The 26,755-nt window shown below is 46.2% G+C and overlaps 2 protein-coding genes across 3 annotated transcripts in view; one reads left to right on the forward strand and one right to left on the reverse strand.

Moving 5' to 3' along the window:
- SARDH (sarcosine dehydrogenase) overlaps positions 1–4,051 on the forward strand; it is a 46,625-nt gene extending 42,574 nt beyond the window's left edge. For both annotated transcript variants that reach the window (XR_015948696.1, XM_035113124.3), the window contains 2 exons: positions 154–289; positions 2,177–4,051. Coding sequence is in view for 1 of the 2 variants with exons in the window: in XM_035113124.3 (XP_034969015.2) it covers positions 154–289; positions 2,177–2,302 (262 nt within the window). In the remaining variant the exon portion in view is untranslated. The remainder of the gene's footprint in view (positions 1–153; positions 290–2,176) is intronic.
- DBH (dopamine beta-hydroxylase) lies at positions 4,032–26,090 on the reverse strand. The gene is made up of 12 exons (XM_035113632.3): positions 25,693–26,090; positions 23,159–23,305; positions 21,829–22,089; positions 19,283–19,459; positions 18,568–18,670; positions 15,251–15,417; positions 13,900–14,043; positions 13,571–13,609; positions 11,333–11,392; positions 10,677–10,804; positions 9,496–9,655; positions 4,032–5,287 (listed from the first exon to the last, which is right to left on the reverse strand). The coding sequence occupies exons 1-12, from the start codon at positions 26,071–26,073 to the stop codon at positions 5,153–5,155; spliced, it is 1,902 nt and encodes a 633-aa protein (XP_034969523.3). The 5' UTR covers positions 26,074–26,090; the 3' UTR covers positions 4,032–5,152.
- Between the last annotated feature and the right edge of the window lie 665 nt (positions 26,091–26,755).

Here is a 26,755-nt window from a genome sequence, read left to right on the forward strand (position 1 = left end):
TGGAGGGCCGAAGTTTGGGGATGCCTGTTCTAGTCTCTCTCCTCAGTTCCTGAATTTGCAGCCAGGCAAGTTTCTGACATGATTTGCCCTCTGCCATAAACTTGCATCGTACCTGATGCCTTTCTACCTAATGGCTTCCTCTGCTCTTTCCAGAAAAGTGCCAATGTTTGGTTTGGAGGCCATCTTCAGGAATGGCAAAGCTGTTGGCCACATCCGTAGGGCAGACTTTGGACATGCTATCAACAAGACAATAGCTTATGGCTACATCCGGGATCCTGATGGTGGACCGGTGAGTCTTTGAAGCAGCACATCTCCAAGTTGCATTGGGATGAGTGGGCAATTCTGTATTTGTTGCTAGGAGTGCAAATTATACTTGAAAATGCAGGCTTTCTGTTCCTGCCTTTAAAAAACCCACACAAAACAGTACAGGGAGTTCCATGAGTTAGCGCCAATGAAACTGCATCAGGTTTCTTTTGGGGGTAGTTGTTTGATTAATTGGTTAATTAATTAAACTTATTACCAGCCTGCAACACAAGGTATCGGAGTTGACACAACAATGAAACCCCAGATCGGGACCATGAGTCAAGTCAGGGTGAGAACTGGGTGGTATGCAGCCCTCTCTGATGAATTGGTTTGTGGTTGTTCTTGTGTTTTATTCATATCTTGTTTCTTTCCTATTTTAAATCTCACCATGAACTCACCTGAGCTGTTGAGAGAGCTGTAGGGTAACTAGGTGAAATATTTTTAAAAGGAGTAATTATGGAGGGGCAGTAGCCCACAGCCCCAAAGTTTTTTTAGCAGCCCCTGATTGCCTGCCCTCCTGTTCCCCAGGCCAAGAAGGAGATACACCTGTCACTGTGGACATGATTTCCAGCAATTTAATGACTTTGCCTTCCCTCTGCCTTTAGCCTCTTCCTTTCTCCTTTTTGCTGGCATCTAGCAATGCAACAGAGGAGCCTTAAGTGAAGGGGGGGGAGCTTGACATCAAAGGGAGGGAGGGAGGAATGGTGTGTGTGCGTGTGTGTGTGCGTGTGTGTGTTGGGGAGGGGAGGAATTGTTGGTGAAGCTGAAGCTGAAATCTCTTGACAGTTTGTTTTGGACCAGATGGACAAGCCACAAGGGATGAGGGCTTTTGTGTCCACGTGCAAGAGGTTGAGATGGGAACACTGTGCTGTCACGAAATGAGATGATGATAAGGTTTCCTTGGGTGCACTGTGACATTCAGCTGTTCCCTGCTGTGGATTTAGGGTCATTGACCAATTATGGAGTTTTTACTTGATTCGTTGACTTTGTATTGATGAAGCTGTGTTGGCCTGTGTGCCTTTGAACAGGGGCTGTATCTCACTGGGAGAACATCTGCTTTGAATGCAAAAGATTCAGTCCCCAGCATCTCCAGGTAGGGCTGAAAGAGACTCCCTTTCTGAAACCCTAGGGAGTCACTGCCAGTCAGTGCAGACAGTACTGAGCTAGATGGACCAAATATCTGGACTCAGTGAAAGGCAGCTTTCAATGTATCTGTTTAATTCAGCCTCTGCTTTCAGATCCATGGGACTGGAATTTTGCTTTTTTTTTTAAAGAAAAATGAATTGCAGCAGCAGAGTGCAGGTTCAATCCTCAGCAACTTAAACCCCTGGAGAGCCATTGCCAGTCACTGCTAAGCGAGTACTAAGCGAGATGGGCTGACTATAGAAGGCAGCTTTCTATATTCCAGAATAGCAATTTTGATGCAGTGTTTTGCTGTTTGTTTACTGAGCATTCTTTTCAAGTACCTCCAGTGTTTTCTTCACATTGCATGCTACCCACATAACAGTATCCTTGATTTGATGTGTTCAGAAGGGTACCTCACCTCCAAAAAAACTTTAGTTCAGGCACTGTGGACCTCCAGTTAAAGCAGTGGAAGGGGCCCCCAATGCTGGGAAACAGTGCTGCTGCTGTGGCATACAGGTGATGTTCTGCTGAGTGGACTGATCACTGAAAGTGCCCTGCAGAATGCATTGCTCATTAAGCAGATGTTTGACATGTGGGGTTGCTCTTTCCCACTCGGCATGATAATCCCAGTCTCATTTGCATGTTAATAGCAGCCGTAAGAAGAACAAGGAGGAAAACTAAACGAAACCCTTTTGATGGGAACATATCTAATACTTATATCTACAACACGGCTTTGTCTCATCTTCAGGTCTCCCTGGACTTTGTGAAAAGTGGTAAATACACCTTGGAAAGGATGGGAGTCCCTTATGCAGCCAAAGCGCACACCAGGACACCCTTTGATCCAGAGAACAAGAGAGTGAAAGGGATCTACTGAGATGGATGGACAAAGGACTGGACTATGACTAGACTATAAGCAGGCTGGGGCAGCGGACAACATCTGCAGGGTGTGGATGACTCAGCAAAATTCCACAGAGCTTAGGGCCCAAGGAAAACTAGAAGAGCACTGCTGGACCAGATCAATATGGAAGTGACCTCCACCAATTAATTGGTAGTGGCCATTGAAATGTCTCAAGAAGACGCTTTGTAGCAGATCAGGGTAATCATGTTCCTTCCCCCCACCCCACTCAACCCCATGCAGTGGAGGCTGGTCCATTAGGGCAAATGGGGCTCTGCCCCACCAACCCCACTCTGCCTTCAGCTAGCTCCTATATGCCTTCTTTCCTACTTACGACAAGCCTAAGGAATGGCATTGCCTGTCAGCTTCCTCCTTCTCCTCCTTAGTCTCAGTGTTGCCCTTTGTAGAAGTCAGCTGGTAGGAGGATGGGGACAAAATTAGTTGGAATTAGTTGGCTTCTCATTGGCTCTGTCTCTGCCTATAGCTTGGGCGCCCTGCGTTGCCCACTACAAGTTTCAATGAGGACCAGCCTCTACTGCCCCTGTGATTTCTCTTCAGCATCCACTACTCCTGTCAATCTTACCATGAACTTCCTTTTCGGTTGAGATGCTGAACGCCTTCTGGGACATATTGCGATTTCTATTGACAGCTGGACACAAATTGGTGCCCTACTGTCTTGATTTCAACACAACCACCCAGCCCCCATCCTGTCCAAGAAATCAGGGTTGGCTTTTAACAGTGTGATCCTAACCTTACCTGCTCAGAAGTAAGTCCCACTGAATTCAGTGGCAGCTTGGGGATGCAGCCAAATTGATGAACTTTGCTTACAAATAAAAGCAGTTCTTGGGGTGAAAGTAGCAGACTTTCTTAATGATCTGAGTGTTTGTCACTGCCAGGTGGCATCTTAGAAGAGGCAGGTGGAATGCCCTGTCTAGAAGCCAGAGATAAATACACATTAGGAACCAGTGTGGTGAAGTGGACTCTAGTCTTGGACTAGGACCCAGGAGGCCAGGGTTCAAATCCTTACTTAATTAAGTGTAAAACCTGGTGGGAGAGATTGGATCAAGTGCTCTCTCTGGGCTAAGCCAACTCACAGGGTAATCAAGGTGAGAAAATGGAGAGGAGGAGGAGGCGAACCCTGCATATAATTATGTTTAATTTTATTGAATATTGAAATGAAAGTTGAGAAAACTAATATATTTGGAGCAACAATGGAGGGAGGGAAAAAGAAGGAACATGAGGGAAGTCAGCTTTTAAATTTCTATTAATTTGGTGACAATTTGTTAAAATTTATGGAAAATCAATAAAAATAATTGGCAAAAAGAAGAAGAAGAACCCTGCAGGATCAGACCAAAGGCCCATCTAGTCCAGCATCTTGTTCTTGCAGTGTCCAGCCAGATGCCCATTATGGGAAGCCCACAAGCAGGGCCACTGAACTGAAAACATAAGAAAACATAAGAAAAGCCCTCGTGGATCAGGCCAATGGCCCATCTACTCCAACTTCCTGTTCTCAGAGTGGCCAGCCAGATGCCCCAGTGGAATGAGCACAAGAACATTCTATCCTGTGATTTTCAGCAACCGATATTCAGAAGAAATAAGGCAAGCAGGGCTCTCAAACTAACCAAAGAGCTAGAAGTGGCAGGCCAACTGCAGCACCACTTTTGCAAATGCAGTTTCTGGGACTATTCTCCTGGTCTTCAAATACACAAATAAACAATGATGATTAAATTCTTCGTGCTCCTTACATAGGGTTTGTCCATCAAGGAGAAAAGGGTGCACATACACATTGCAGCAGGCTTGGTGTGATCTTTGCTATTACGTTTATTTATAAATGTTGCAGGTTGAGCTGTAACTATGAATGGGTTTGTGGGTGAAAACACACACACAGAGATGATCCCTGTTCCTCCGTCCCATCAGCTCAGGTCCACAGACCAATCAGTCCTCAACACAGAAGGCATTAGGCTCATTTTCTGTGTTTTGACACTGCCACTCAAACCAAGTTTTGATTATTATTATTTTTAAAAGACTTCCTCTTTTGAGCTTTGGAGCAAAACTTGGGGTGGGTCAGAGGAACACATGGTGGGATCTGGTTTGTAGGCAGAGCCAAAGGGGAGGCAGGCCTTGTTGTGTGCCTCAGAGTGGGGCCATCCATGAAGATACATCTGTAAGGCTCATTTTTGTTTGAGGAAGAAGTCCCGTTGCTCACCCGCAGAGCTGCTATGATTGAAATCCAAGCTTCCTGCTCTCTGTAGGCTTGTTCTAACTTCTGAACGGAGCTTCACTCAACACCCCCACCCCCCCAAAAGAAACCCTGGCTCTAGGTCTGCCTCCTGGGGTGGTAAAGAGATTCTGCTTCATCCATTATCCCTTTATGAGGATTGCAGCTGTCTGCTTAAAAGCCCAACCTGCACTATAGATTCCAAGCATTATTGTCACAGCTTAACATTTCTGGCTCCCCCCCCAAAAAAAGAATAATGGGAACTGTAGCTTGTTCAGGGTGTTGAGAGCTGTTAGAGCAGGCATCCCCAAACTGCAGCCCTCCAGATGTTTTGGTCTACAACTCCCATGATCCCTAGCTAACAGGACCAGTGGTCGGGGAAGATGAGAATTGTAGTCCAAAACATCTGCAGGGCCGAAGTTTGGGGATGCCTGTGTTAGAGTTACAGTTCCCAGAGCTTGCTGTGAAGAGGGATTGATTGTTAAACCACTCTGGGAATTGTAGCCCTGTTAGGAGAATGGGGATGGGGTATTTTATTTGGGATGAAGTTTGAAGTGGTATCATAGTGCTTAAATGTAAGGTGTGGGTGAGGCCTAAATTAGGTCCAGCTCTCACTTTAAAGGCAACTTGTTGAGTTTAACAAGAGTGGGGGACACTGGGGGACGGACTAGGTTGGGCTCGCAGCTTGACTCTGGTTCCTGTAGTATCTCTGTGGTCTTTGGTACAGGTTGCCTCTCCCATTCACCCTGGAGAGAGAAGCAGTTTATTGATTATTCACCATCACCTTTTACATACATCTCACAGTAAGTCACAGTAACTTACAAATACACTATTAAAAACTGCTAAGAAATATTTTGAATAACAGTGCAAACCAGCAACAATGAACAAGAAGTTTAAAAATAATAACATACTGAATGTTTAGCCTGAAAAAGAGGAAACAGAAAGGAGATACAATAGCCATCTTCAAAAATTTGAAGGGCTATCATGTGGAAGATGGACCAGGCTTGTTTTCTCCTGCTCTGGAAGGTAGGACCCAAATCAATGGCTTCAAGTTACAACAAAAGAGATTTGGACTAAACACCGGGAATAACTTCCTGACCTCATTGAATGTTTTTAAACAGAGGTTGGATGCGTGCTTTAGTTGAGATTTCTGCATTGCAGGGGGTTGGACTAGATGACCCTTGGGGTCCCTTCCAACTCTATGATTATGATTCTGTGAATGCCTAAGATAGAGACTTCATCCTGCTGGAAAAGCTTGTCCAGACAAAAACTGTGGGAATGTTCAGGGTGGCAGGAGAGGATATATTGCTTATTGATATCCTTCTTAACTTGCACTAGCAAGTTCCTTTACTTAGCAGAGTGCATTCCCCTTTACACAGCAGAATACTAGTTGCAAACTTGTGTGAGTTTCAAAAGACAATACGCAATTCAATCTGGCTTGTCCAGATTGAAATGTGTTTTTAATATATTCCTGGTAAGACCCCTTGAATCCCTCCTAAAAGAATAAAGACACCACAGTCTTATTCATAAGCAATAAAAATAAAGTTTACTCATGATCAGGCAGAGCACAGTGCCTTCCCTGAAGCTTTAGGCTTAAAGTTGCAAGCATATACAAACAGGTTTACCCCATATGTGGGTTGACCTAATGACTGCAGTTAGCAGTCCGGGAAGTTCGCAGGAGAAAAGGAAGATGGAAAAGAGAGAGAGAGTGGAAGCATGCCTTGTCCTTTTACCAGGTCTGGAAAGGTCACACCCACCCACTAGTCACATGCAAGGAAGGATGCTCCAGGCCAGGAGGAACAGGAAGTTTCAACTGACTTGACCAAACATTCCCTTGCATATGCACTCTAGGGAAAAAATGGAATGTTGTACTTGACTGCTCTCAGTGGATTACATCCCACAAAGACATCTTAATTTATTTCTGGAAAATGCCAACAGGGTGTACCTGTGGTATCACAAGATGAAAGCTGTTCTACAGAACAGGAGCAGCCACACTGAAAGACTTGCTCCAAGTTGCTGAAAAGCAGTACAGTGTTACCTCTACTTACAAATAACTCTACTTATGAATTTTTCTACTTACAAATGGAGCTCCATCCGCCATCTTGGATGCGGTTTAGATAGGATTTTTTCTACTTACGAATTTTTAGATAGGGTTGCTTCGACTTACGAATTTTTTTCTCCCAATGCATTCCTATGGGATTAGACTTACAAATTTTTTCGACTTACAAATGTGTGTTCGGAACGCATTAAATTCGTAAGTAGAGGTATCACTGTAGTTCTGATATTTTAGGAACTTTGAGAAGAAACTCACCTGGGGAAATAAGTGACCTTGCTGGGTATCTAAAAGTGTATATTTTTGAAAGGATTTAGCCATGTCAGTTGCCTTTAGCTGCTGTTTAGTGTCAACTCTAATTACAGGCAAATTCCCCTCCCTCCCATGGGGGTAAGGCTAGATAAATGTTGCCCACCAATACAGTTTAGAACATAAGAAGTGCTTCCTGGATCAGGCCAATGGCTCATCTAGTTCTTACAGTGTCCAACTAGATGCCCATTATGGGAAGCCCACAAGCAGGACCTGAGCACAACAGCAACCCCCCCCATTTATGGTTCCCTAAAACTGGCATTCAGAAATAGACTATCCCTGGTCATGGAAGTTCTGCTGTCACAGTAGACCTCCATATGGCAAGCCCTGATGCCTCAAGGTAGCATCCTGTTCTTACAGTGGCCAACCAGATGCCTGTGGGAAACCCATAAACAGGCTGTGAGCACAAGAGCCCCCTCCCCTCCTGTGTTTCCTGCAGCTGGTACTCAGAAGCATTGCTGCTTCCATTGCTGCCTCAGGAGGCAGAGCTTAGTCATCATGGCTTGTAGCCATCAATAGCCTTCATTATTAATTTGTCTAAACTTCCTATAAAAGCCATCTAGGTTGGTGGCCATCACTGCCTCCCTGTGGGAGTGAGTTCCATGGTTTAACTATGCGCTGTGTGAAGAAGTCATTCCCCCACCTCTGTCCTGATAAGATAGCTGCTTTCAAAGGCATTTCTCAACTCTAACCCTTTTGTTCATTATCCCACTTCTTTGGAAACTAGATGCCAAAAAATGAGGGATGAATAGCAGAACAGCTCTAAAACTCTGGAGTGAGTTCAACCATCCAATGCCAAACTCAGGGAAAGAGGCTTAGAGCAGCCCAGTTTTCTTCAGGTATGGTCTTCTCACAGTGCGACAGATTCCTGATTCCATTCCAGAATGCAAATCTGTTCTTATCATTCAGCAGCGTGAGTTGCCTAAGGAGGCATGTGCAGGAAGCAGTGGCAAGCTGATGGTTTGACCTGCACCCTCTAAACCAGCCTGCTGTCCTCAGGTGCAATGAAGTCACCAGCACTGAAATTAGGATTCAACAGGGTTCTGTGTGTGGAATTGGGTGGAGGCCTCCTCTTGCCCCCAGAGACCATATGGATTCCAGGCATTAGTAGATGTGGAGTTCTGAGTCATCCCTAATAGGCCTTGCCTTGGTGGATCACACAAAAGTTCCCCTAGCCTTGCACTGTCCTCCAGATCCAAGAACTTCCCCTTCATAAAGTGGACTCAATCCTTCTATTTATGACTTAAACAGTTTGGGTGATTACTTTTAAAGTCCAACTACAGAAGCAAAGGTCTTCAGTGATGGAGGCTGCTCATCACATGTCCCTCCTGGCCAAGATTATTCATTGTCACTTTCAATGAGACCTATCTTTGGGCTGAAAGAGTCTAAAATAGACAGTCAAAAAGGCACAAGACATTTTTTTTCCCTGGGATGCCCTGAGAGCTGGGGTGTGTGTAAGTATGTGTGTTTGGTGCTTTATATTCAAGGTCACTGAGAAATAGCCATGGATTTTTGCACTTCTGATATGAAAAGCACAAATCTGTTGCTCCAGAGGAGTCTCCAGTTGTGCTAGCTGTAGACCTTCATGCACAGGCAACGCACTGTGGCCATTCAGGTCTGCATTACTATGGTACTTAGAAACATGTGCCTGTGGCTTTGGATGGGCAATGCAAAGGGGAGAAAATTCGACAGTTGTGAATAATAATATGCAATGCAGAACAGGGCAAAATAATTCTTGGCAGGGAGGAGGGGAACTTGTTCAACTTGTCTTCATCATGAAAAAAGAATGCAATGGGTTGTATCCAATGCTAGGCCTACTCAGAGTAGACCTATTGAAATTAATGGCCAAGACCAACTTGTCCAACAATAGTTGTGGGCTGCATTCAAACAACACTTTATTCCATTTCCCTGATGTTGCCCAAACTATTAATTTTCACGTTATATTTGCGCTTTCAGATAATGTAAAAGCCACTTCCTGAAATCTGGCAGAATATAGCAAAAGATTAGCACTCATTTCCATGTTATTTGATTCCAGGGGAAAAATCCATTGGCAACCCCCTTAACCCAGAAAATTGTGGGAGTAAAGTGATGAAATTTTAAGCAGTTATACCATATTACAATTCCATCCTGCTGTTTGCAAGGGGGAGATGTGGGGGAACAGAAGCTCGCATGTATAGAAGCGGTGGGGAGTATTGGCATTGTCAAATGATGTTTATCTTTATGTTATGCCACACCCAGTAGTGTGAATGCCATTCAGCATGACATGCATTGCAGGGGTTTGGGCTAGATCAAAAAAGCTACTGTGGTAAAAAAAAAGCCACAGCCCCATAATGCCAGAAGTACTGCCACATGAAAGGAACATTAGAACAGGACAAAAATGCTGGTTTTACAATCGGGAAAACGGATGCAATGTGCCCAGGATCTGAATAAACCTGCGGAGTAGATCCATTAATTCCAATAGTTCACTTAGATATTAGCCCTTGTGTTCGTTGACAAAGAAACCCAGCACAGACCAAGGAATTAGTAAAACACCCTTGATTTCTCTGTCCACTTCCCCCAGCTTCCCCCAAAGTTCCTCATTGTTATACATACCGGGAAAAGCACTGCTGAGGATTTATTACAATGCATAGAAATCGGGGCAAAGTCATACAGGGACTTCAGGACATCTCTGTTGAAAGAATTCCAAGGGACAGAAGCAAACTGCTCTGTGACAGAGGTCTCTGGGCATGTGCAGACATCCTCATTGTTAAACCTGCCAGAAGGAGAAAACTCTTGTCTCAGGAAGGGAAGGAGAGAAAAAAGCAAAGCCTCATAACATCAAAAAGGTACAGATGAAGGCAGGGCCACAGCTCAGTAGTACAGCACCTGCTTTGTATGTAGAAGGTACCAGGTTCAATACCTAGAATCTGCAGTGGAGCTGGGAAAAGACTTCCTGTCTAAAATTCCCAAAAGCCACTGACAGAGTGGAGAAAACTGAGCTAGATGGACCAAGGATCTGATTCAGTATAAGGCAGGTTTCTTTGTTCCTATTAAACTCAGTCCTTCCTTCAGAACTCTGGGGACCAGAATCTTGCTTTATTTTAAGGGGCAGGGTGATAGTTCAGTAATGCAGAGCAGCTGCCTTGCATACAAGAGGTTCCGTCCCCAATGGTATCTACAGGTAGGTCTGTGAGTGTCCCCTGTTGATCAAATGTTAAATTAGGCTTTAAAGGTAAAGGTAAAGGGACCCCTGACCATTAGGTCCAGTCGTGACTGACTCTGGGGTTGCGTGCTCATCTCGCATTATTGGCTGAGGGAGCCTGCGTACAGCTTCCAGGTCATGTGGCCAGCATAACTAAGCCGCTTCTGGCGAACCAGAGCAGCACACGGAAACGCCGTTTACCTTCCCGCTGTAGCGGTCCCTATTTATCTACTTGCACTTTGATGTGCTTTCGAACTGCTAGGTTGGCAGGAGCTGGGACCAAGCAACAGGAGCTCACCCCGTCGCAGGGATTCGAACCATCGACCTTCTGATCAGCAAGCCCTAGACTCTGCGGTTTAACCCACAGCGCCACCTGCGTCCCTCTAAAGTAGGCTTTAAATAACCCTAATTAAACTTTAGCCCTGTCCCACAAATTGATTCTGGGGCTGGATTCAAGCTGGGTTGGGTTTTCTCTGTGTCAGCCCAGTTTGGGTCAAGGTGGCCCTACCAGAGACCATTTTGGTAGATCCTCCTGCAAGCCAGTTTGTTCCTCAGTTCATGATCTCACATTAGGGCAATTACAATGCATTACCTGTTTACTAGATTAAAATAGCGATGGAGGTAGCCCAAATCTATGGCGCTCTTACACAGCTCCAACTCCGTCTGTGGGTAGTAGTGGATGTAGTTCACACACATCTCTTCCATAATGCCAAAACCGCCCTGTAGGTTGCAGAAATTGAGAAGAAGATGTGAATGGAAGGACCCAGCTCCGTTGACAAGAGGGAGGCCTGTCCCACACCAAACCCAAACTCCCACATTCCATAGTCTTTCCTTCATTCCATGCTCTTGGTGGCCAAGGCTCAGATCCTATATCCACTCATTTGGGAGTAACCCCATTCAATCCAACAGGACTTCCTTCTAAGTAGACATGGTCTCACTTGCATTACACCCTCACCCAGTTTCAGAAGGAGGCCAAAAATCAAAGTGTTTCATGTTACAAAACGCAATATTAAAAAGTTACGCGATCAAGCAATCCACATTCTGCAAAAGGGTGTCTATAAACTATGCAGATTAAGAGTGGGAATTTGCACTACTGTTTATTTTGAATACTTTGTTCTGGTTTTACATGTCATGTGCAGTATTAGCCAGAGAACGAAGGCAGCACCCCTTTGGCTTCTGGGTTTTTGCATATCTTCACAAGTGGCACAAATCCATACTGTATCCTAGAACATGTCCAGGGATGCTCACCACAGTTGCCTTAGTCCTGTCTTCTGTGTTGTACATGCAGGTGGTTCTGAGAACATCACCCTGTTGGTAGAAAAACACATATTTGAAACTGGATTGGGAGCGGGGAGCTTTTTCACCTTGAGGGCTGCCTTCTCTAATGGGCAACTTTTTGGAGGTCACATGGCTGTGGTGAGTGGGGACAGAGGTGAAAGTGGGCAGGTCAGTGGATTTGAATTTTAACCCATGTGCAGTAGGTTAGTTTCTACACACACACACACACACACACACACACACACACACACACACACACACAAACATTCCTTTCTCAATCCTCCTTCCAGGCAAGCAAGAGGCATTATCAGAGTTCAAGGACATATTTACAGTCATGCAAAAACACTCAAGGAGGGTATGAAGCCAATCTCTTGAGGGGTGTGGCTGGTGAGAGTTGCAAGGGAAAGAAAGGACTGGAGAGCTGCATTTGGCCCCCAGGCTTGGGGTTCTGCAGTCCTATAGTAAATGGACATAAGTGAGAACAGGATGCTGGGCTAGAAGGGCCTTTTTGCCTGATCCAGCTGGGCTCCTCTTATGTCCTTATCTCTTCCAGCTAAATCACACTTCCTTGCCTCCTATTCTCACCCATACAGGGTTTCTGTGCATATTTTCCTCTCCGTCCCTTTTTGTCTTATATCTGTTCAATTTGTCATATTTGGATAGCTGAGTACCCAGCCAAAAAGGCAGTCTATGTCGAGAGAAAACCCTGGAAATAAACAGAAAAGCGCCAGAGATCTGGTGTCTGCATCACCTGCCCTCACTTCCTCTTGGGATGCTAATGCTTTTCAACAGAGTTCCTTCTGGGGAGAATAACCAGCTGGGCCTGTGCATCTGTGACACCAGGTCTCTGCGGCAAGAGAAAAAGTGGCAAGGATCCACGCCATGCCATCTGGTGCCTCCACTCATGTAATGTTCAAGAATCCCTGCCTGAAATCCTGGAGAGTGGCTGCCAGTCAGTGCAGATGACACTGAGATAGATGGGCCAATCAATATGAAAGAGACTTCAGTAAAAGTATTTAAATACAAGACAAGCAACAAACAATATAAAATAGCAAAATTGCAGCAAACTCACCAATCACACTGGGTATGTATTTATGAGTAGCACATGGAGTGTTAGGGGAGGGGCAGTTCCTCTGATTAGGAGGAGACATGTTGTGCTCTTTCTGGGGTAGTTTGTCCACCTTTGGTCCCCACCCTGCACTTAGCTCTCACCTGCGGCTCCTAGAAGCTGTCAGCATATGACAGCGGCCACACCCCAGGAATCAGCTTCAACTGGCCTGCTAAACCAGATGAGGGGAGCCAATGGGTCACAAACTACTGAAGAGTTATGGACTTTCCCTGCATGTGAAGACAGGCTCCAGCAGATTAAGCAGATGAGACCAATAGTAGGTCCAGTGGTCAAGAAGGCAGTTTCTGCATGCACTGTAGAGGGAAGTGATGGGCAGATGGGGCTTCCCAGCCTGCGAAGGGAGTCCACGTAGGAGAGAAGGAAAACTCTGATCCTAAATCTCCACTGCCTTGTGGGATATCTTCAGGAGAAGAAAAGGCCAAGGAGTAAACTCTACACAAATACAGAGTGAAGTCTTGAAGATGGTTGGATGGTGCTTTGTACGCCTCCTTCTGGCAACTCCTGTAGCCAAGCTGGTGCCAAACGTATTGCTCTGCTTTCCTTTGGACCACATCAGCAAGGCTGAGAGGGTGGTCTTGTTGTGTGGGCAGCCCAGGGCCTCCATTAACACAGCCCAGGATTTGAACCCCAGGGGAGTAACTTCTGTGCTGCTAACACAGTGGTTTGACTTCACCCCTGGAGGCGCACTCCATTGTCTCCTGAGATGGACCGATGCCAGCAACAACTCATGCTCTTGCAACAACAGAGGTTCCTAGCATTCCATCTCTTGCTTGGAAGCCTGGTCAAATCTCCACCCCCCCCCACCTGCTCAAATCCCTTGCCTAGAGGCAAGCCCATCTACAACCAAGCACTCAGTCGGAGCAGCTGTTGTCATATCCCAAAGGACTTAACCAAAGGGAAACTCTTTTGGTGTGCATATGCCTTTTGGAGTTTACCCCATCACTCAGAGGGTTATCCTCATCCATATCCCTAGGACGGATGGGTATTATTAATGAATAATAAGGTGACAGAGTCCACACACCCCCCCCCAAAAAAACCTATGAAGGATTAAACAAAACATCATTTAGATATTTGCTTACCGGGAAAACAGTCACAATTTTCTTTAACATGCGGATCTCCTAAAATAAAGCAGGAGACAGGAGTAGAGAGATGTATAGGTAAGCAAAAGGTAATTGAGGTGGAAGGGAAATGTGATGGAAGGCTTTGAGGGTGAAAGATATTGCTTGGCAGAGTAGAGAACCTCTGTCCCTTAACTGCAGGGCACTCTAGGCTTATTTTAAAATGCATTGGAATCATAGAACTGTAGAGTTGGGAGGGGACCCAATATGGCATCTAGTCCAACCCCTGCAAAGCACAAATCACAGCTGAATATTACATAATCTGTATATAATGACTATCAAAGCTGTACCTGGAAGTGAGGGCTGTAGTGCTTGTCGATGTTGACAATTTCCTCTTCTCTCCCTTCTCTCGACAACACCGTCTCCACGCTCCTCCCTGTCAAGTGGGTGTGAAGTTGGGAAGCAAAGATGTGGATCCCAGAAGGAGGCAGTGCCTGGCAAGACACGTCGCACAAATATTTGTGGCCCAGCAGATTGAATCACAAATGGCAAATGCTTTCAAGTGGAAGGGATGGTGGCTACTCAGTTATCAGAAATCAATGTGGAACAGCAAAAAAAAGGGCTAACTGCAAGTTGTCTTGTGGAGTGGTTTCACTACACAATATCTAGGACTGGCATCGTTTCCCCCCTGGTTTGGACACAGGTCATGATTCTGGGGAAGGGAAATAGCTCAGTGGTGGACCATTGCTTTGCATGTAGAAGGTCCCAAGTTTAACCCCTAATGGCATTGCCAAGTAGGTCCAAGGGAGGCCCTGAAACCCCGGAGAGCTGCTGTTGGCCAAATATTACTGAGTGTAGATGGACTGTTGGTCTGACTTTATAAAAGATCAACTTCCTTTGTTCCTATTTAATTCAGCCGTTTATTCAGAACCATGAGGACTAGAATCATACTTCATTTGTTGGTGCAGGGCCACAGCTCAGTCACAGAGCAGGTGCTTTGCAAGAAGACAATCCCAGGTCTGAGATTGCCCCCCGCCTGAAACCCCACAGAGCTGTTGCCAATGTACTTATACACTACTGAGCTCGGTGGACCATCGGTCTGACTCAGTAGAAGGCAGATAGCTCCCTGTGTGCCTCGTTGGCTATGCTTGCCTAAGGTAAACATACTCGCCAGCAGCGGTGGAGTGTTTCTTGCCTGCACCATGGGGTCAAGGCCGTGGGCGGGGCCAGCCGCCGGAGCGACCCTTCCCCACTGCTTCAAAGCGGGGCACACTCCCAGTGCCTCGCAAGTCCAATGTCACTTTGCAAGACTCTTTAAAAAAATGACACTGGGCTTATGGGGTGCGGCGAGCAGGCATGCTCCCTGGCCCCTGCAAGCCTAGCGCTGCTTTTGAGAACGGCACTGCTTACAGGGAGAGTGCCCTTAATCTGTTGCGTCTTTCTCCCGATGCCCTCCAGCTTTTTGGGTGGGATGGTGGCTGAGAAGGATGCAACAGGCATGCGCCCTAGCCCCTGTGAGTAGTGCCATAGCAAAAGCAGCACTGGGCTTGCAAGGACCAGGGTGTGTGCCTGTTGCGTCCTTCTCAATCACCCTTCAGCTGAAAGGTACTGAGAAGGAGGCAACAGCTCATGGCAGAGCAGGGCGCCTTGATGCCCCCCCCCCAAAAAAAACTGTGCCCGGGTGACTGCGCCCCTGCTCACCAGCTGAGTGCATTTATCAGTGCAGTAGCCGGTCAGTTGGAAGTGTCTTTCGCCTGGAGGAATGGCCATCACCGGTGTGTAGACCAAGCCCAGCTCCATGATCCCTGCATTGTAAGGCCGGAGAGAGGCTGTGTAATACAAGCGGATCCCTGAGGAATCACGGCGACCTGTCAAAGTTTGAAAAGAAGAAGAAGCCCATCTTAATGAGAGTAGCAGAACAGCCTTCAGTGTTGGGTGTAGAACTGGGTTGTCTCCATGATCATCTTCATAGGTACAGGCAGCAAATCTTGGAAATGAATTAAGCCTTACAGGGCATGGTCTGATGAATCTACCCTTGCTATGGAGCTCACACATCACATTGTTAAACTGTGGAACTCACTCCCACAAGAGGCAATGTGGGCCATCAGCATTAAAAGAGAAATAGACAAACGCATGGAAAAGGAGAAGACTACCAATGCTTGCTAGCCACAAAGGGTGTGCTCCGCCTCCACCGCTGAAGGCAGTGTGCTGCTGAATACCAGTTGCCAGAAACTGCAGGAAGGGAGGGTAATGTTGAGCTCAGCTCCTGCTTAAAGGCTTCCCATTGGGTTTTTTTTTGTGCGGCCTCTGAGCTAACAGGACTTAGATGCATCCTCTTTGGCCTGATCTAGCAGAACTATTCCCATGCTCTTATGTTATGTTCTTATGGATATATTTTAATATATATATGGATCTGGGATTAGGTTTGTTGTGTGTGTGGAAATACCTTGAATGTTTTGGTTGTGGTTGCTTTAAAAATGTTATTATTTAATAATCTGTGGCTTCCTTCAGTGAGTGGGATGTTGCAGTCCTGCCTTTCAAAAATATAGATGAGTTTTAGATTTTTCTCTGCTTTGTTTTTAATGTTATGGGTTATCTATTTATTGCGGGTATTTTTTATTGTTTTGTAAAAAAAAAAGTCACTAATATGTTGTAAAATACTACTTACTACTACTACTACTACTACTACTAATCCAAACTCCATACCTACTAACTCTAAGAACACCTTATAAACAAACCTGCTTCTTTCATAACTCAGGGATTATGAGCTGTACACGCACTATAGTGGGTGATGTAAGATCTTTCTCTGCCTGGGGCCGTAATTAGCAGCTGATCCAAGTAGAATCTGCTGTCTTGGGCCCCTCTGAGTTTGCTTGAAATGTCACGGCTGTTTAATGGCCCCTCTGGGCACCCAGCATCCTGCAAACTGCATACTAGATGGAGACAGATAGTGAGGGAAAGGCTTTCAGCACTTTCAGCCCTATGATACATGCCCCCTCATCAGCCCCCTCTGACCTCATCTTGACTCCAGTATCCTGCTCATTGTGTGTGTGCTCCTTCTGAACCAGCAGGAGATCCATGACTGCAGCTTACTCTTTTCTCATAGCAGGACTGATGATAGAAGAAGCACCAGAAGAACATCTTGCTGGCCAATCTTGGGGCTGGGCTGTTCTCATGCCCGGTAGGTGCCCCCATCAAAATGAGCCCCCTTCATACTCTCCAACATCATCTCTGCCATCCTCACTGCTAAGCCAGATGTGAAGAGCACTCCAAAAATATGTTTATCTCCCCTACAGTTGAAGGAGAAAATGAGAAGAGCCTGGCAGCTGCACCAGGTCAAAGGGGGAAGCATCTAGTTTAGCATCCTGTTCTCACAGAAGCACAGAGTTGGAAGGGACCCTGAGGATCGTCTAATCCAACCCCTGGCAATGCAGGAATAGGCAGCTGTCCCTTATGGGTATTGAACCTCTGACCTTGGTGTTATCAGAACCACACTCAAACCAACTGGGCTATCAAGCAGTAGTCAGCCAACAAGATGCTCAAGTGGGATCCTAAGCAGGACTTGAGTGCAATAACAACACTCTCACGACTTGCAATTCTCAGTAACTCATTTTCAGAGGTTTTTGACTCTCGAGACCAGACTCAAACTGGCCAGTTTCCCAATCCACATGTTAAATCCATAATGGAAGATAATCTGATTTTGGCCAGGACATCCATCTCCTTTTATGTCCCTGTCTCCAAACTGGGCACAACAGATGGTTAAGAATAAACGAGGGAGGTGTTGGTTCAACAGAAAGAACCAAACCCTATTATTTATAGATGAGTTGCTTCCCAACACCCTGTGACTGTTGAGCAGCACAGATGCTGGGGCTTTCTAAAAATACTCAGAGGAAGTCAAGGAGCAGGCAACTTTGTGCTTATGGAAATGCAGCCACTTTGCATTTTCTTATCCCTCTCCCCACACCTCCCTGAAGCCAGCTTGCTGTCACAAAATGTGGTAGAAGCAGGAGAGGCTGCCCCTTCACTCATTATTTTGAGAGGCACCTTTTCATTCTCAGCCTTGTAAGCTCAGCCAAGCAGCTAAATGGCATTTGCGGGAGGGTGGGGAGGAAACAGCAGCCACAATGTCTCTTCTCTCAGGTTTGAGGGATGCATAAGTAACCTACCCCACCCTGCCCCCCAGTCAAGGAATGAGCTAATCCAACTCCCTGCAATGCAAGAATCACAGTGAAATAACACCTAACAGATGGCAATCCGACCTCTGTTTAAGAACATCCAAGGAAGGAGAGTCCGCCACCCTCTGAGTCTGAGGGAGTCCACCCCACTGTTGAACAGATATTACTATAAGAAAGTTCCCGTCATTTGAATTCCTGTCAAATGAATTCATTTCATTGCCTCCAGAGGAGGAAAAAACAAGCTTGCTCCACCTTCCATGTGACAATCCTTTAGATATTTGAAGATGGCTATCCTATCTCCTCTCAGTCTCCTCTTTTCAAGGCTAAATATGCCCAACTCCCTCAACTGTTCCCCATAGGGGTTGGTTTCCAGACCCTTGGTCATTTTGATCGCCCTCCTCTGCAAGTGTTCCAGCATCTTTCTTAAACTGTGGCATCTAGAACTGGACATAGTACTCCAAGTGGGATCTGACCAAGGCAGAATAGAGTGGCACCATGACTTCACTTGATCCAGACACTACTGTTGATGCAGCCCAGGATAACATTCACTTTTTTTGCCACTGCATCATGCTGCTGACTCATGTGAAGGTTGTGGTCTATTGAGACAACTAGATCCTTTTCACATGTACTTCTGTGAAGCCAGGGGTCCCTTATCCTCATTTCAGACCCTTGATAATATTTCTTATTATTTATTTAATAAATTAAATAAATAATACAACCCTTCATTAGACAATCACGGGGTGGTGTTCATGTTTCAAATGTAAGTCACTTTTAGATGTAAGACCTTTTAGATAACAAGTGACTAATAAGTCTTAACACCACCACCACCAAAGTTTTGTTTACCTTTGAATTCCAGGGGATTGTGGTAATGGATTTCCAGGCGCATAAACTTGGAAGAACCAGGGCCCCCAAAGGCAAGCCCTGCATCCTCTGGGTAGTAAAAAGCCTATAAGAAGGACAGGGGAGGGAGAGTTAGCCAGATGGATGGTCATCGTCATCATGCCCCCACCCCAGTATTGCAGTTCTGATGATGACCCCCCAAGGAGGGAGTATCAGGCAGAGCTCACGGCTTTTGGAAACCTGCAATGCAGAAAGGGAAAGCCCTAGCCCAGAGCTTTCCAAACGTTTTAAGCTGGCGACACTGTTTTTAGACATGCATCATTTTGTGACACAGGAATTCAGTTTTCCTAGCCAACAGAAGGTTAAACTTTCCAGCCCCAGGAGAAGCGTGGGGAGCATTCATGTGGCATAGCTACACATTGCAGCCGACACACTAATGTGTCGCGACACACATTTTGGAAAGCTCTGCCCTAGTAGCCCCCAATGATCTCTTTCCAGGATGTCTGAAGGTGTCTGTTGCTACTGCTGCCTATCAGGCAGAGTGAAAGGGCATCCCACAATACATGGGCAATAGGGGAAGATGCCTGTTTTGGGGGGGTCACTGGAAAGCTGCATGAATTCATTTCCATTAACTGATGGAAAACAGTTCAGAGAGAATGGAATGGCAGGAAACTTCTGCCCCAGCCCTGTATTGCACAGCTATCTCAATCTGACACACCTGTGCACCCATCGCCCAGGCGGCAAGCACGTGCCGGCAGTAGTTCAGGCGTTCTGGCTTCATCTTGGAGTCGCAGGGCCCATTGTAGTGTGGGAAGGTGTTGAAATTGGCAGCACACTGGAAGACCTCCATGTGGTGGACAATAGCTTCATTCCCCTCTGTGATGACCGGTTCATACTGCAAAGAGAATCAGTGCGGTGTGGTGGTTAGAGTGTTGGTCTAGGGAGAGACCAGGGTTCAAATCCCTCCATTGGCCATGAAGCTCACTTGGTGACCTTGGAAGCCAGTCTCTGCCTTTCATCTTACCCTACCTCACAGACTTGTGGGGATTAAATGAGGAAGGTGAGAAAGCCATGTCTGCCACTGACCATCCTCAGCGCTGTCTTTAGATCTAGGCTTGGGAGACGATGGATGTAGTATTTGAAAAGAACAAAATGCAACAAAACAGTCACAGGCCGCATATACACCAAACATTTAAAGTGCTATGATAAACAGCCATGGCTTACCACAAGGGAGCTGAGAGTTATTAGGAGACCCCCTATGTCCCTCTCAGAGCTACAATTTCAAGAGCTCCTCGTGAAGAGGGATTGCTGTTTAAAACTTCCGCTTTTCCTCTTCTTTCCCTAACCACCTTGTGGGGGGTGGGGGTTGCTATATGGACAGCTGTGACTTTGAGATCTGCTGAGTCATGACTTTCCTTCCCCCCTCCCCCTCCTACCTCTCTTGTAACCTGCAAGGTGACAGGGTCTGACTAACAGCTCTCCATAGCTGATGACTAAGGAATTCTGCAGGAATTGCCCTCTAGGCTGATTGATTTTCCCCCTCATTAGCTCGATTCTCAGATTTCGCTCTCATCCTGTTGGGAGGCTGGGGGTAGGGGGTGGGGTGGGGGGGACAGTTCTGCAGCTCCTACAAACCCTCCCATAGCAGAAAGTGTAACAGTGCTGAAAGGAAGGAGGGACTTGAAATATAAAAAAATGTGGAGATGGAATTCTTCAAGCCTAAAGGTAAAGGTAAAGGGACCCCTGACCATTAGGTCCAGTCGTGATCGACTCTGGAGTTGTGGTGCTCATCTTGCATTATTGGCCGAGGGAGCCAGCATACAGCTTCCAGCTCATGTGGCCAGCATGACAAAGCCGCTTCTGGCGAGCCAGAGCAGCGCATGGAAATGCCGTTTACCTTCCCGCTGTAGCGGTACCTATTTATCTACTTGCACTTTGACGTGCTTTCGAACTGCTAGGTTGGCAGGAACTTGGACCAAGCAATGGGAGCTCACCCCGTCACGGGGATTCAAACCCCCCGACCTTCTGATCGGCAAGCCCTAGGCTCTGTGGTTTAACCCACAGCACCACCCATGTCTTCGAGCCTACCCTCCTCTTAATTAGAACTGTGCACTGGATTTGGACAAAGCCAGGCCACTTTGGGGTGGAGATCTGGACTGAGCTGGGGATCTGGGCTTACGAGTCTGCCCTGGATCTGACCCTCAGAGCTGCTACCCAGGGCATACTCTTACCAGCCCTCTCTGGTCTCTTCCACAAGTGCTTTTGTCAGGCTAGAATATGCAATTCAGCTGTGAAGATGTCTCTTGCTTTTCTGCATGGAGAAAGGTATGGAGGCATATGCAGGAACAGGCATATCTTGCACAGATGGAATCACTGAGAGCTTGCCTCTACAAAGAAATGAGCCCCAACCATTCCCCCCCCCATTGCCTCCTGCAGCATAGTGACAAATTCCTTCAAGATAGTCAAGGCCGCCGCCACCCATCACAACCATGCCCCTTTCTAAGATTATGCAACCTTCTAAGATTTCAGAATAATCCATACACTAATAATAATTAGAAATGCAATGCAACAATCAATGCAGATCTGTGAGTGTTGCCTTTTGACTGGATCTACTATTTTCTGTGCAGGTACAACACAGGCAAATAATTTGGAGTGTTCCAATATACAGCATTCTTAAGTGGGGTTTTCCTTAAAGTTTCATGACACATAACAGAACTTGTACACTCCTCAAATCATCTTTCAAGTACTCCTAAGTGTTTCGCTTTGGAGTGTACAGAACAACTTCTCAAGGTTCTTCTTCCCATGCACTTTCTTCAGAGGGCACCTAGGAGGCCATAGTTTGTGGCTGACTCACCCTTCCTTCATTGTGATGGTCTCCAATTGATGCAAAGGGTGAGAAAATTCCTTCTCAGTGGCTAAAAGGCTGCCCTTTGGGTGGTGCTATGATCCAGGAGACAGGGACCCTGCTGCAGAAATAGTAATGGGTCTTACACACACACACACACACACACACACACAGAGAGAGAGAGAGAGAGAGAGAGAGAGAGCGCCCTGGTGTCTTACACCTCTAAACCTAACCTGTTACTCCACCTACCACCGGCTCCAGGAGGTTGCCACTGAGAAAAAATGACGTTCCTCTTTCATGACCCCTATTGTAGATATTAAAAAGGTAAAAGAATAGTTTCTTGGATTGGAGGGAAATGAAAGAAAGGGAGTCAAAGTCTATGAAGTTAGGAGAAAGATGCAGTACTTTCTCCTACCCACCATGATGATGTGATGCTTTGGGAAGTCCTCTGGGAGCTCCTGGATGAAGCACCAGTAAGTTGTCTCCTGGCTGGGGATCTCCACGTCAACAGCTCTTATTTCCATGGTCTTCAGGTCACCAGGCAGGGGTGGGATCCTGATGATGGGTTTCAGTAGCTGGACACGTTGCAGGCCTTTCCAGAGGAGGGCAGAGACATTGATGGCTTGGAGGGAGGGGACCGGTTTCTCCAGGATCCCATAGATAAGATGTACAGTGCCGTCCTGGAAGGGAAGACAGAAGGCACATCCATCAGGAAGGACCAGAGCTGAGCAGCAGAGCAACTGCCCTTGGGAACTGATTCAGAAGCTCCAGCTGGTGCAGAATGCTGCAGCCAGACTGCTGATGGAGGCATTTGGTCAACACCATGTGACACCATTGTTAAAACAGCAGCACTGGCTGCCCATCTACTACAGAGCCAGGTTCAAGATTCTTGTATGAATTTATAAAGCCCCAAGCAGCTTAGATCTGGGGTACCTCAGGGACCTCCTGAACCAGGAGCTAACTCCTAGGGGCCATGGGGACTTCTGCTGCCACTATAAAATATTTGAGGGGGCCAGCCCCCACAAAATTGATGGGCATTCCCATTCAAATGATGTGTGTGCACTGCATCATGTGATCAGTTATGTGGGATAGGGCTTATCTGGGCCCCCACAATATTTTATTTAAGTTGGCACCCTGTCCTGAACACTTTAATCTCTGAGATCATCTGCAGGAACATTGTTGGTTGTTCCCTAGATTGGCACGACACATTTGACAACAATGAGATACTGAGCATTTAGGGTCATCAGCCCAGTCTCTACTAATAACAATTCAGTAGGCATCTTCTGTGCTAAACTTTTAAACGGTTGCTGAAAACATTTCTAATCCACCAGACCTATCCATGCAGTTAAGAACACATCCTTCCACAATAGTTCATTGATGTCCGTTTTAACCTTTTTTTCGTGTGGTTTTATGGTTTTGTTGCTGCAACTTCTTTGACATATATTTATGACACAGTTGTATATAACTTTTTAGAAAATAAATAAAGAACAAATAAATTTTCAGAAGATGCTTACAGAGCAGATTATAGCTGTCTCAAGTGGTATATTTTGTATGTTTGGCATCAGCCTAGATTGAAAAAATGACATGCAATTGGGAAAAATTACAACTTTTTGAACTGATGTGCAGCTTTCCCTTGGTGCTTAATACCGTGGGAGGACTGTTTTCTTCTCAACAGTACTGAGCAACTATTCCAGTGGTGTTACAGTAAATAAATCTTAAGCCCACCGCAGGAGGCGAAGAGTTTTTTACCTCGATGAGATAGTCCTTGGGGTCACATGTGCTGAAAGCCCTTTTAAAGAGCAGGGAGAGGCCCTCGGCCGTTTGATGGGCACTGATAAGCCTGTAGTTCTGCTGAGGATCCATGTGGAGTCGCTCGTCCTGATCACTCCAGGCATCCTGCAGGTAAGGGGGGAACATCCCACAACAGATCATATATGACAGACAATTGTGCCAAAACCTGTCCTCCAGATTCTTAAGAGTTTTCTCCTGCTTTGAAAGAGGATTCAGTTTTTCTACCTTGTCCTCCAGTCATTCTTAAGATTTCTTTAGAACAGGGCTGTGCTCTAGTGGAGGCTGGTACCCTGTCATGGACTGACTGGACGCAGAGGAATGGTGGGAGCAACAGCTGGGAAGCCACCAAGAAAAGAAGGCTCAGAGCCCTGGGAGTGGTGGTGGAAAATGATGAATGGTCAGAGGGAGAAGAAGAAAAAGACAGAGAAGAGGAGGGGTCAGAAGCTGAAAAGGTAAAAGGTCGTAGTGAGCTGGCAGAGTCTGTAGCAGAGAAAAGTCCAGAGAATCAGAGGCAGAAGCAGGTGAGTGGAAGTAGGGAAGCCAAGAGGTAGAGACAAGTCAGGCTGGTGAAGAGTCATGGGTGCCCCCCCCCCACTGCTGCAACAAGCTACCCCACCTGACTCCCAGAACCAGAAGAGACATAAAATGGGCGGAGCAAAGACAGGCTGCACATAGGCACAGTCTCCGATTGCTTGGAATAAGCTCTGGAGAAGAAGAGCCATAGACGGCTGTGGGGAGGCAGGGACCTGGAATAGGACGTAAAGGGAATGAGCTGCTATGCTTATTAGACCTGACAGCCTAGTCTATAAAGAACATGTTTTTGCTAGTAAAGTGTTAATGCCAACTTTGAACTGTGTGATTTACTGACAGGCTTGCTCTGTGACATACTCTGGGGCTGGTAGGGTGCTGCCCCAGCAACCTGCCCTCACCTAGCTCCCACATGCCTGTCGTCTGATGTACAAATCAGGGTGTGGCTCTTCTGTGCTACCAGTGGAGGCATCATGTGACTCTGCCTGTCATTGGCTCTGCCCAAACGGGCTCCAACCACTAGTGGATCCAGCCAACTCCTGAACTGAATCAGGCCAACTCAATAAGATCCTGGCACACATCAAGAAGACCACCCCAGATCATGCTTGGTGAAGCTGTCCAGAGTGATCGGAGGCTCTCAGGCACTGACATTGGTCAGGAAGGAGATCACAGCAAAAACAGACCCTCTGCTTGCATCTTTGCAAGCACCTTCACCATAGGGGTTTTGAGCTTTTGGGCATCATTGTAAGAATGGAGAGTGTGCCTATTGTTTCCTGTAAATTTTTCTCCAGCTTTCTACCACCTCCCTGGCTTTCTGTGCTTCCTGATCTGAAAAAGCTCTATGAGGGAGGCGTTGCCTCTATGTATTTGGCAAGATTTATAAAAAGCCTAATAAAAATAAATAATATCTAAGCAGTCAACATAAAAGGGTATAAAGTATTCACTGAAAAAAGGAATGGAATCATAGAATTTTACAGTTGGAAGGCACCTCAAGGTGCAATGCAGGAATCACAGCTAAAGAATCCCTGATGGATGGCCATCTGACCTCTGCTTAAAATCCTCCAATGAAGGGAGTCCATCACCTTCCAGAGCCATAAGGACAGATTTTTAAAGCAAGGAGGAGTAACAAAATCCCCAACATATAGCGAAAACAGATTTTCAAAACAGATGTGCATAATAAAAGTACATGTTTGAGGAGGATTGCTTAAACAAAAAGTGCTTAGCGGGCATGGAAAAACCAAGCGATAAATGCTCTTTTCTGAAGCATCTTCCTTGGGGATTCAGCTGAAGTGTGGAAAGCCAGAGAGACTGCAGAATGCAGACCACAGGTGAGACAGAATGGAAGAAAATATACTCACAGTCATTGCTTACTTTATGTTGGAATAAAGTAAGCATGGTAAAAACCCAGAACTCCCCACCTTGCAGATTTCACTGAATTTTTCTCTCCCACAGTGCAATTTTTTGAATACAAAGGATCTGCTCATTAACTGATAGTGGGGAAAGGTCAATGAACACAAGATACTATGCTCACAACAAAAGAAATCTGAACATGAGAAAACTGCTGGTCTATCTAGACTGACGGACTGGCAGCAGCTCTCCAAGGTTTCAGGCTCCGGGGTCTTTCTCTCCTAGCCATACCTGGAGATGCCATTTCTAAAAATGAAAGTAAGATCCCAGTCCTCATGTATCTGTATAGGTTGAGTTAAATGAGAACATGGGAATACGTCTTATACCAAGTCAAACCACTGGTCTATCTAACTCAGTATTGTCCACACTTGATTGGCAGTGGCTCTCGAGGGTTTTCGGCAGGGGTATTTTTGGGACTGAACCTTCTGCATGCAGAGAAAGTGCTTCCCTTGATCCCCTAACCCAGATTCATGTTAAACCTCATTTCCCAAAGGAGAAGGAAAATGTCTTCATGGTCCCAAGCCCAAATGCAGGACGAAGCCTAGCAACAGACTTACTGCGAAATAGGACTGGCGTCCATCACTCCAGAGGACAGCCAGATCAGCGTTCTGAAAGCCTCCTCGGTCAGACATGCCGAAAAGGATCCCATATTTGAGCTCCTTGACCAGGATCTGGAAATGCACCTCCTGCAGGGGGTAGCTGATGTTCCACGAGAGCTCCAGAAGGCCTTGAGGGTCCAGGGACACCCTGTAGAGGAAGCCATTCTCCCTCGGATCTGTGCCTTGCAGAGCAACCACCAAGATGACCAGGAAGATGGCCACTCCTGTGAAATACATGGAGGCCACTTCTCGGAGCTTGAGAGTCAGGCAGGAGGTCCTCGGCTTCTGCTTCATCCTTGCGGTTTGCATCCTCAAATAGAAAAGAAGTGATTGGGTCATTTCGATTTATAGGCTGGCCCTCCTGGGCAAATAGGGTAAGTAATTCCCCCTTAATTGCATTTAGTGGTGAGGAAATTTGATTGTGGCATTGACCCCCTCCTTGTGTCCACCACCCCTCCTCCTTTCCTGGGCCAAAGGCTTTGTCGCTCTCCATTTCCCCCCTGCCTTAATTGCCTTTAATTCTCCATGGACATTATCAGAGGCAATTGAAGTAGACTGGATGGATTTTATCTCCCCCCCCCTTTTTTAAGGGGAAAAAAAGCCCTCCTAACGCTGCCCGGAAAGAGAAGCTTAACCGGCAAACTCTGCATCCATGGTCTAAGCTTCACTTATTCTCCTTCCAAACTGGAGCAAATGTTCCTCCAAAGCAACCCTCATTCCCCAAAAGTTGACATACCAGGGTTGTTGTTTCATTTGTTACAGGCCTAAAAATATTCTCAAGGTGACTTGGGGTTTCAGAAAAGAAAGGATTACAGTATCTTGTCACCTCAAAGCAGTTAGAAAAAGCATACCTATCAAAATCTCCTTCTCTCTGCCACTGGACAGATGTAATCCATGATTTCCAGTATACTACTTGAGGTGGGTGAATCTGTCAGTTTGGGGCTTTCTCCCCATTTCTCATTTTTCCAATCTTACATTCATGTCTCCACATTTCCACGTCAGTTTGCAATTTTCATTATTT

The sequence above is a fragment of the Zootoca vivipara genome, chromosome Z2, assembly GCF_965207765.1.
Source record: "Zootoca vivipara chromosome Z2, rZooViv2.hap1.1, whole genome shotgun sequence".
In the NCBI taxonomy this organism is placed as follows: Eukaryota; Metazoa; Chordata; class Lepidosauria; order Squamata; family Lacertidae; genus Zootoca; species Zootoca vivipara.